The sequence below is a fragment of a genome, unplaced genomic scaffold (assembly GCF_019419815.1).
Source record: "Pyrus x bretschneideri cultivar Hongxiangsu unplaced genomic scaffold, Pyrus_bretschneideri_v1 Contig46, whole genome shotgun sequence".
Classification (NCBI taxonomy): Eukaryota; Viridiplantae; Streptophyta; class Magnoliopsida; order Rosales; family Rosaceae; genus Pyrus; species Pyrus x bretschneideri.
Window position 1 is genome coordinate 3,283,370 of NW_025999783.1, and position 10,812 is coordinate 3,294,181.

The 10,812-nt window shown below is 38.8% G+C and overlaps 1 protein-coding gene across 1 annotated transcript; it reads left to right on the forward strand.

Moving 5' to 3' along the window:
* The first annotated feature begins 60 nt into the window (after positions 1 to 60).
* LOC103934854 lies at positions 61 to 3,332 on the forward strand. The gene is made up of 3 exons (XM_048567730.1): positions 61 to 441; positions 928 to 1,025; positions 2,828 to 3,332. Exons 1-3 carry the CDS (start codon positions 159 to 161, stop codon positions 2,879 to 2,881), a joined length of 435 nt encoding a protein of 144 aa, XP_048423687.1. The 5' UTR covers positions 61 to 158; the 3' UTR covers positions 2,882 to 3,332.
* Positions 3,333 to 10,812: the final 7,480 nt, after the last annotated feature.

Consider the following 10,812-nt stretch of genomic DNA (forward strand, 5'->3'; position numbering starts at 1 on the left):
ACTCCTCCTCCCTCCTATCGACCAACTCACTACTTTCACTCGGTCTCTCTAACTTAAAGCAGCTCCGCTCCCCTTCTCACTCAAAACTCACGAAGATCCCTCGCTTTCCCTGACTTTCCCTTTCTCTCCCATCTTCCTCCAAACCATACACAAGCCAGATGGCCATCAACAGGGACTCCACTCCCCCTCCAATGATCGGCAAGATTGGGCCCTACACTGTCTTTATGACGCCGCCCTCCACCCCTAAACCGCCCGAACCGGTTTTTGATTCTCCCCGGAAGGTGGCCGCGCCGGTCTTTGAGTCCCCCAGGAAGGTGGCCCCGCCCCCGGTCCAGCCGCCGCCTCAGCAATTGGTGAAGCCCATTGCCGTATCTTCGGATTCCTCGTCCGATGGCTCGGTGTTGGGGATTTTTAAGAATGCGGTCACCAAAGTGCAGAAGGGTAATGTGTGTCTTTGTTTTACTATGTTTTTGTGTGGTTTTTGGTTGTTCTGTGGTTGTGGGTGGGGGAGTGGAGGAAAAAGAAGGATAATTTGGGATTTTGGCATGAAATTAATGAAAGAAAGCCAACCAGATTTTATTGTGAATTGTTGAGTAAGTAATTTTGTAAATAATTTTATTTGTTAGGAAGATGAAATTTCCATTGGATTGATGTTTTTATTGTTTTCTTTTTACTTGCCGAAAGTACGCAGGGACCATTGGTGATTTTACAGCCCCTGCTAGGTTTCTGAGAAACTAGATAGGAGATTATACAGTGTCTGGTTTGCAGAAACTTAAAACAAATGTTCAGCAAGCTGAATTTTGTTTTGTAGTTTCGCCAATCCTGCATCTTGTGAAGTCTTTTAGGCAGAGTTTTGGTGAATACTTATACTGATATGTTCTTCCCTAGTGAACTACAGCTAAGGGTGGCTCTTTGATTATGTTGCAGCTCATTCAAGTTTGGACGACCATTTGGCACGCTGGTTTGGATTAAATCAGTCAAAATATCAGTGGGCGCTAGATGATTATTACCAGAGCAAGGGAGTGGTAACCATTTGTTTCCTTGCATTCATAGTACTTGTTTACTTTTCGTTGCGTTTTTATGTTGTACTGGTTAGTGGCTTAGATTGATTTGTTGTTGGATTGAGCATTTAATAGATTGAAGTGTGCAGATGTTGATTGATGCTGATATAAGCAACTGAGTTCAATCATTGGATTATTTTTCTTGTCCTTTGTTTCATTACGCACGCTCATACAACCAATATTTATGTATATGTTGTCTTGTATTGAATCTATTGTTTAAGTTCTTCGTTAATGTTCCGGTTTTGCATTTATAAATGCCTTCCTAGGACAAAGGTTCTAAAAGACGTTAAGCGCTAGTTGGGTGGCGGGCAGAGCCTAGTGCCTAGACGGGGGCCCGGGTGGTTTTTTTATTTATTTTTAAATATTTTAATTAAACTTATTATATAACATATAATTAAATGTCTACTTATACTGAAAATAAATACATAATTGGATTGGGATACATAAATTGAAAAATTGAATGACATGTAGATTATCAAGTATTAGGACATATTGAAAACATGGGAACAGGCATATAATGAGTGATCTTTCAAGTATTCAACAAGTTTTTTACAATTTATTGAAAAAATAGAATGCAAAATGAAAGTTATCTATTTTCTATCTAAGTGAGATTTACGACCTAGGAGGCGTCTCGGTGTACTGGGCGGGCGCTAGGCAGGTCTAGGCGTCCTTTCTTAATTTTCAAACGCCTAGGGAATAATCGGGTGGTGGCCAGTCGCCTAAGCAGGGAATAGGCTGGGATTCTTAGAACAGTGACCAAGACCAGTGCCATGAAAATCAAGGGTTTTAAGTCCTCTGGTTAGAAAAAGGTTGTTATTTTGTTTTTTCAGAACGTCCTTTAATTTTTTGTTAGAAATTTACAACTGGGAGAGTATGCATGTCGACTTACTGCAACTTACAATTCCTTTTGAAATATGGTGATCAAAATTCCGCAATAGTCACTGTAATTTGATCCACATAATACTACAAGGGTGAAGGAATATTGGTAGAACGATGAAAGAAAGGACATAAAATTAGGATATACTCACTTGTTGGTCCAAGAGAATCCAACTTAAGGCTAGCCTGTTCTATTAAAATGATTCAAATTTATGATATAGAATATCAAAGATCCATTATAATGTAGTATCAGTTCCTCATACTTTCGATGTCATAAGGGAAAATTAATACTCAATTGTAAAATATTTTACAAGAACAACCTCCACGTCCCCATTTTGTTTTATGATGTCAGAACATGTCTGAGATGTAATACAAGTATTGAAATTATGACCAATGAGTGCTAAACTTGTGTGAGTAAGACATTCAGCCTTATAGCAGCTGATCCTTAAGATTGTTCTTATGAACTTGTGTTACATTATTATTATTTCTGCATCATCTTTGGCATTGTTTCCCAACTTATTCTGATATAAATCCTGAGGTGACATGGAAACCCGTGTTTGCCGTTGCCTACCGCTGAAGTGACATGGAAACCATAACAGATACTTGTCCTTGATTGAAATCCCTATCCTCGGTATAACCCCCAGAAAACTTACTGGGGCAGGTTGTCAATGTAAGGGTGCCTAGTCTAACAACCATATAACCCCTTGAACCCCCAACTTGTTTGGAAATAAGCATGTCTAACTCTTAAGTTGGTTTCCTTATCTCCAAGGATTTTGTGCATATGTTTTTGCTAACTTGAGTACAGCGGTACCATTTAGCTTACTTGATTACAAATGACCTTTGTTGCTGTTATCTGTAACCAACTACTTGATGCTTTTACTTGATTGCAGGAAAAGGACGATGCAAAACCAAAAGAGATATCTAGCAAAATGCAGAGTGTGTAACATGGTTTCTGGACGGGTAAAGATAACATGATGTTTAAATACCCCTTTTTGTTTCAACTGGGAATTTACGTTGGTTTGCAGAATTAATTGCAAGAGAGAGCTCGTGCAGACATCTTTTGAGTATACTATATATACATATATATGGAGTAGAAGTGCATCTGAATCTGTAGAATCCAACCAACTTCTGGGTTTCCGGTTAATGCAATCCTCTGCCTGTTGCAACAGCTGAATTTGGTTGTCTAACAATTTATAAGCCATCTGAGTCCATAGTTTCAACCAAACTTTTCTATATGTACTCCTTTAAGCTGCCAGCAGATTGTTGTTGCTGTTGTACTTGTGGGTTCTGTACTTTCGGCTTATTGGTGTATTTGTATTTTTCGTGAAAGCCATAATTTGTGGCTTGCGATTGTAGGACATGCTTTTATTGTGATCTATTTGTTGTTTGTCATCACTGATTCACTTCTAAACGTCAGTCACATAAGAGCTAGGTCAGTCCCGGGAAATCTCGTTTCCATCAACTGAATCAGTCCCTGGAAAGCTTGCTTTCATCAACTAGATCATAACCATGCACTGTCCTGAGACTTCTAGGAAGGCGGGGGGCGGGGTGTGTATGTGTGTGTTTCGTTTTACTTGCATCAAGCGGTAGATTTTGTAGATTAGATGTTAGATTAACCACTCACAGCGTTTGAACTCACTCCCATGCAAGGTGGATGAGGTAACTTAGTGCATGATCGAGTGGTGAAGGTGATAAATTATTCCGAAGTATCACTTTAGTCTTGGGACCTCTCCATACATTGGAAAGAGAAAAATCACTAGACCAAATAAAAATACTTGGTTGTCAAATTATCAAATATTACGCATGGAATGGTTGTGTCTCAGTTGCAGTACTTTTTTTTTCCATGGTATCAACCTTAGCTCTAATGGTCGTGGCCCCTTCCCAAGAATCCTTTTACAACAATTTGTGTGCTTCCGGAAACTCGCATAACACAATTACTTTAGTCTAAAGGAGGAGGGGAAATTGCACTGTTCACATGAACAGTGATTTGGAGTGAATTTCACTTTATTTACGAAACTGCCACTGTCTATTTCTGCCGCGTGTTGATAATTGTGGAAAGGCAAGGGGGAGGGAGGAAGGAAGAGTGAGAGAGATAGAGATAGGCATTCATAACTGTCAGTGGGTGCTTAAGACAAAAAGAGATTCGAAAGGAAGCATCAAAAGGCATAAAGCGAGTCTAGTTGCAAAGGGATTTACTCAAAGAGAAGGGGTTGATTATAAAGACACGTTCAGTCTGGCATCAACGAAGGATGCATTCAGAGTTATTATGGCAATGGTGGTGCATTTTGACTTGCTTTTACATTAAATGGATGTAAAAATAGCCTTCTTAAATGGTGATTTAGAAGAAGACATATACATGGCTCAGCCAGAGGGTTTTATGGAGGAAGGGAAAGAACACTTAGTTTATAAATTGAAAAAATCCATTTATGAATTAAAGCAAGCGTCGAGGCAGTGGTACTTAAAATTCCATTGAGTTATAAGGGAGCATGGTTTTGTTGAGAATTCCTTTGATGCATGCATTTACTTGAAAATTAGTGGAGCGACTTTATTATTTTGGTGCTCTACGTAGATGACATTTTATTGGCCACGAACAGTATGAGTCTCTTAGATGACACCAAGTCTGTCATGCAAAACCATTTTGAAATGAAGGATTTGGGTGAGGCTGCATATGTTTTGGGTATCGAGATTAAAGGGAGAGGAAGAGAGGGTTACTAGGGTTGTCGCAGAAGGGATATATAGAAAAAGTGTTGAAAAGATTCAATATGTCAATGTGTGGAACTACAGAAATGCCGATATCCAAGGGAGACAAATTGGGTAAAGAACAGTGTCCTACAAATAACTTAGAGAAAGAAGCCATGCAAGACAAGCCATATGCATCACTAGTTGGGAGCCTAATGTATGCACAAGGTTGTACAAGACCTGATCTTGCTTTTACAATTAGTGTTTTGGGGAGGTTTCAGTCCAACGCTGGTGAGGCACATTGGAATGCAGGTAAGATAGTATTGAGATACCTTCAGAGGACTAAATCACACATGTTAGTCTACAAAAGAATTGATGATCAACTGGTTCTAGAAGGATATAGTGATGCAGATTTTGCAGGTTGTCCCGATGATTTGAAGTCAACTTCTGGTTATGTGTTCATGATGGGTGGTGGAGCTATCTCTTGGAGGAGTGTTAAACAAGATATAGTGGCACCGTCAACAATGGTGGCTGAGTACTTTTCATGTTATGAAGCAATTAATCAAGGAGTCTGGTTGAAGAATTTTATCACAGGTCTCAGAATATTTGACTCGATCTCAAGGCCAATACAACTTTATTGTGACAACAATGCAGCCATATTCTTTACCAAGAATAACAAAAGGTCCAATGCTACCAGAAATTTGGATATTAAGTTCCTTGTTACTCGTTAGAAGGTGGTAGAGGGCTTGGTTAAAATAGATTACATGGAAACATCTTCCATGATTGATGATCCATTAACCAAGCCAATTCTAGTGGTGGTCTTTAAGAAGCACATACAGAAGACGGGGGGTTCTAGAAAGCCTTGATATCGTGGACTAGTGGGAGCCTATGGTTTGATTACATTATGTTGTTGTTTTCAACCTTAGTTATTTGATACATGCATTAAAGTTTACAGTTTATCTTAGCTAATAAAGTGTAATAAACTATTGGTTGCAGAAGTTTCCCATGTTTGCGGTTTATAGTTATGATACAATACATTTTTTAATGTGTTATTTGGAAAACAATTTATATTTAATTGTTATTACAGAAGGCAACTTAAAGGTCTCAATGTGAGACAATGAAGAAGACTAGTTTACTAGTTTTATTAAAGGTGGACTATAATACAAAGTGCATTACGGAAACATTCAAGCATGCGTGTTGTATTAATTTTTCATGTCTTGTTAGAGTTTCATGTGTATGATAGTTTCATGATAGTGATTCAGGGGATAGTGTTTATGTTTTAAAGACATGACTCCTTTTAGTTCTTCGTGAATGCTGGCATATGACAGAAACTTGTTACTGGGATTTTGATGTTCCTATTCTCATGGCCATTGAAGTATGATTTCTTATATGGTGGCATGTGTGAAAACAAGTGTTGGCTCTAGTGGGAGAATGTAATCTAATTAGAGCTGCACACTTAGTTAATCACGTGCTTAAGGGATTGAAGTCTTAAGAGATTGAGATAGATTAGACTTGTAAAGCTATCAGGGAATGTATTTGATCGAATATAAAGCTGGAAGTAATCTTGGTATGAATAGGTTTAACTATTCTGATATGATAACTTTGGTTTGTGGTGATAAGGATATTTGTTTATACAATTTGATTAGGATTACATGATGGGAAGTAACCTAATCAAACACCACCACTATGGATATATAATAGAGGTCCCTGCATTCACACTGATTACGCAAAACAAAGAGAACAAGCCTCATTGCTTGTTAATTGTATACAGCAGTGTTAAATGTAGAAGAGCTCTAGTTTTTCTGTTGCAATGGCTTCACAAGGTTAGTGGTTAATTGTATTTGTGATTTGCTTATTTCCGCTATTGACTATATTACATATTTGATTTGTGTTGTTCACGTGTTAAGCTTGAAAATCTCTCATAAGTGAGGGGGCGTGTTTAGAGTGGCAATCCCATATCGGAGAAAGAAGGGACCTTGCATGTACTTATAAGTAGTTAGACTACTCTCCATATTGTCAATTGATTTTATGGTGAAGCTCCAACTTTCTTCACAATCTAAAAATTGTCCAGAATCCTCGTAGTTCTATTGCTCTGTGTATTGTTAACTACAAAATTGAAGAATTTGGGGTAATCTACAACATCATGACGAGGATGACGTTTAGTACAAGGAGGAGTGGGATGAAGGAAAATAACTGTGGCCACATGTCATGGCAAAGCCACAGAGGCGGAAGGAGGTGCGATCGTAACTCCTTTTGTGAGAAATCCCATGAAGAGCGAGGAATTCGCCCCTCTGAACTTGCACGGAAGGTGTTCGACAAAATACTTGAATGAAGGCTGCTGTTATCGTTGCTATGCTGCGTGCGCCCATTATTATTTGACTCTGATTATTTTACGATTGGAAATCAAATTTTTTTTTTTTTTTTTTTTTTTTCAAATCAGATAAAGAAGGAATGGAGAGCTGCAATTCTGCAGTTTTTGGTTCCAATGTAGAAGAGAGGAAAAAGAAGAGAGAGTTTCTCTCTCCCATATTTTGGGGACCTAGACCTTGAATGGTTGTCTACATTTTTTGGGGACCTTTTACCCTTTTAAATTTCGTCATTCTCTTGACAATTCCTAGTTTCACCACTGATCCTATATTGCTATATTGTTGGGAAAATGGCGTTCTATGTTGGCAGATTCGAACAGTTTTTGGGGTTGTTGCGGGACTTTTAGGACAAGGTGGAATTGGGCTTTGAGAATGTCCTCTTATCTTCCTTAGTTCGGTTTCGTACCAAGTACCTCGAAGGAATTAGCATGTCTTAGGAAATATCCCACTTAGATCAATGACTCAAAGATAGCATGATTGGGCAAATAATAACTTGATGAAGAGAATCATGGTGTGGAAGCTAGAAGTTCATCCATTTAGCATGGAAAAGAGAGAGTTCGCATGGTTGTATGGTGTTCTCGGTTGGATAATCTGGGTTTCCTAGGATGGTAACAAATTTTCTGATGGTTGGAATGCTCAAAGGGAGTTATGGAAAAGATACTAAGGTTACAGAATGATGCTTTCTAGGCTTTGTGGCGCTATGTGTTATCATGGATCCCTCCCCTAAAGCTCTTGACCTATTAGTAGTTGAATGATTCATTCTCAAGGAATCTCTAATTGTGGCTTGATTTTCCCCCTTCTCCCTAGTTCTTCTGCTACCCCCATTTCGATGCAAGATGGCTAGTTGTTGCCACCTTGTGAAGCCTACATCATGCCTTCTACCTAAGGCGCTGCCTTCTTGGGTCAGCTTTCCATAGGTGCTATTTCTGGTAGTGTGCCTCATGGCTTTCACGCGTTGGACTTCTGCGTGAGCTGGGAATGGAAGGTCAGCCTCTCTCTTCATTAAATGTTTGTTTTGCTGGGCTTTCACGTGACCTTAGAGCAATGATTTGGTTCCTTTCTAATTGGATTGGTTAGTTTGCTAGGAAAGAGAGTAAGCTAAGTCTATTCACTCTCAATGCTTGCCTATGTGGACTACAATGGGGGTAAAATAAGCCTCTCTCTTCATTAAATATCCGACTCAATTATCGTAGTGTGTCATGGTTGTGAATATATTATTTTCTTGATCCTGCAACTTTGCATGTATTTGGGCTTGACTTGAGGCTCGCATGACAATTGAACCTCGAGACATGGTTGGGCTTTCATATGACATTTTTGAGCCTCAATAGTGCTACTACTCAAAACCAACTGTTATTTAATGGGTTCATGACCTGTTAATCGGCGCTTGATAGATAAAATAATTCCATGTTTTGGTTAATCCAAGATGTAATGGTAGCTGTTGGATGCATCATACATGCGAAGATTTGGACACTATTTGATAAAAAAAAAAACAAAATCTTGCAATTAGCGAGATGTTCTGTGGTCGTATACTTTGCGTGTTACTGCTGTACTTAGTCAATCCTTCTGTATATAGACTAGTTCTGGAGCTCTTTCTCTATTTTTTTTCATGCTTTTTTGATATACATTTTAGGGTTCATCAATGAGCTGAAGGTATTCATTACAAGAATATTGAGAGAACAATAAAATCTGGTTGGTGTAATTGAAATTTTAGTACGTTAATAAGTGTCCAAATCGAATACATCTTTTGTTTTGTAAGAAAAGTACATTATTCTTCCTCCTAATTTTTGTCTTCTATCACAATAAAAAAGGTTAATGAAAGTAACATAATTTCACAAAACAAAATTTTGCTTGTCTTTTTTAAGCCTTACCTACAGGTGATTTAATCACTGTAGTATCCCACATCGCCCGTGAGGGCGTGGTCTTTGGGCCTTATATATCCATGCCCAGAGCTTTAACTTCAGAGAGGCCTTTTGTGGACTACGGTCCACAAGAACAAAACCGTGCGGTAGCTGGGTGGCTGCGACATAGTCCAGGCCCAGAATGCCAAAGCGGACAATATCCGAGAGGTTGGAGTCTGGGATGTGACAATTTGGTATCAGAGCCAGACTCACGGTCGTGGTGTGCCGACGAGGACGTCGGGCTCCCTAAGGGGGGTGGATTGTAGTATCCCACATCGCCCGTGAGGGCGTGGTCTTTGGGCCTTATATATCCATGCCCAGAGCTTTAACTTCAGAGAGGCCTTTTGTGGACTACGGTCCACAAGAACAAAACCGTGCGGTAGCTGGGTGGCTGCGACATAGTCCAGGCCCAGAATGCCAAAGCGGACAATATCCGAGAGGTTGGAGTCTGGGATGTGACAATTCCGGGCCGGAATGTGAAAATTGGTATCAGAGCCAATCCCTGGTCGGAAATGTGCCGATGACAACGTCGGGCCCCTAAGGGGGATGGATTGTGACATCCCACATTGCCCAGGGGGGTGATCCTTAAATGTATATTCCCATCCCTACCTAGCACGAGGCCTTTTGGGAGCTCACTGGCTTCGGGTTCCGTAGGAACTCCGAAGTTAAGTGAGAAGAGGGCTAGAGCAATCCCATGATGGGTGACCCACTGGGAAGTTGCTCGTGAGTTCCCAAAAACAAAACCGTGAGGGAATGGTAAGCCCAAAGCGGACAATATCGTGCTACGGTGGTGGAGTCGGGCCCGGGAAGTGGTCCGCCCCGGGCCGGGATGTGACAATCACCACTAATTTAAAAGTAAATAAAAAATAAAAAAAAATAAAAAATAAAAAATCCTCTCTCACACTCTTTCTTTCTCTTCAATTTTAAAACAAAAAAGTAAAAAATTTCACACACAATTTGCATGTGGGCATATAAGTGTGTGTGTATATATATATATATCTGGGGATAGGATCAAGGGACTAATATTTTGACAAACATTTGTACACTTCCTTGTAGCCTTTAGATTTTATAACATTTAACGGTCTAGATTTAGAGTGATGTGGAGAGTTTTAAACATTAAATGACTTGGATTGGATGAAATCTCCTCTTTCATTTTATAAAAAATGAACCCTAATAAATAACAAAAAGGAATGATTAAGAAAAAGGTGATACCAGGGATTGGATTAATACTCAGCGGAAACGAAATTGCTATATAAAAAAAAAGAATAAAAGCGCAGACGAATGAAATCAAGTTGTTTGTTTGATTCGGAAAGCTAAAAAAAGTAGAAAAATCATCAATGACCTAAATCGACAAAACTATAAAGATTTTGCAATCACCCTACATATATGAACAATAATATACGGTTTAGGATTTTGTACATTTTGCTTATGTAATGAAGATTCAAGAGACTAATAGCTTGATTCGTTGTAGAAGGCATCAAATTCATATCAATCCTATGAAGGTTGCAGACCTTATCGGCAAAGAGGGAGATGTAGGTTACAATACTTCAAATCAATGGAGTTCTACCTCCTTTCTTGTTTGCATGCTTAAACTTAGGGTTTCTTCCTTTTTAATTTTGTTTTTAATTACCTTCCATATTTTATGCGTTTTGAATTTTATTTTTATGTTTAATATTAGTTAAAATCCACTTAAGCATCCATGTCATTTAATGAATGAATATGAACCCTTGGATGTTTTGTAATCTAAAGGTTTAAAAAAAAGTGTAAAAATATTTGTCCCTTGATCCTATCCCATATATATACACACACCAAGTTATTATTGAACAGAAAAATACAAGAATGCCAAGCGAAAGGATAATTTGAATACACACACATATATATACACACACACCAAGATGTTATTGAACAGAAAAATACAAGACTGCCAAGCGA

What these genes read in the sequence shown, in the direction of transcription:
- LOC103934854 (XM_048567730.1), top strand. Translation starts at nt 159, where the DNA reads ATGGCCATCAACAGGGACTCCACTCCCCCTCCAATGATCGGCAAGATT. An exon ending in GGTCACCAAAGTGCAGAAGG is followed by an intron (nt 442 to 927) that starts GTAATGTGTGTC and finishes ATTATGTTGCAG; the next exon opens with CTCATTCAAGTTTGGACGAC. An exon ending in ATTACCAGAGCAAGGGAGTG is followed by an intron (nt 1,026 to 2,827) that starts GTAACCATTTGT and finishes ACTTGATTGCAG; the next exon opens with GAAAAGGACGATGCAAAACC.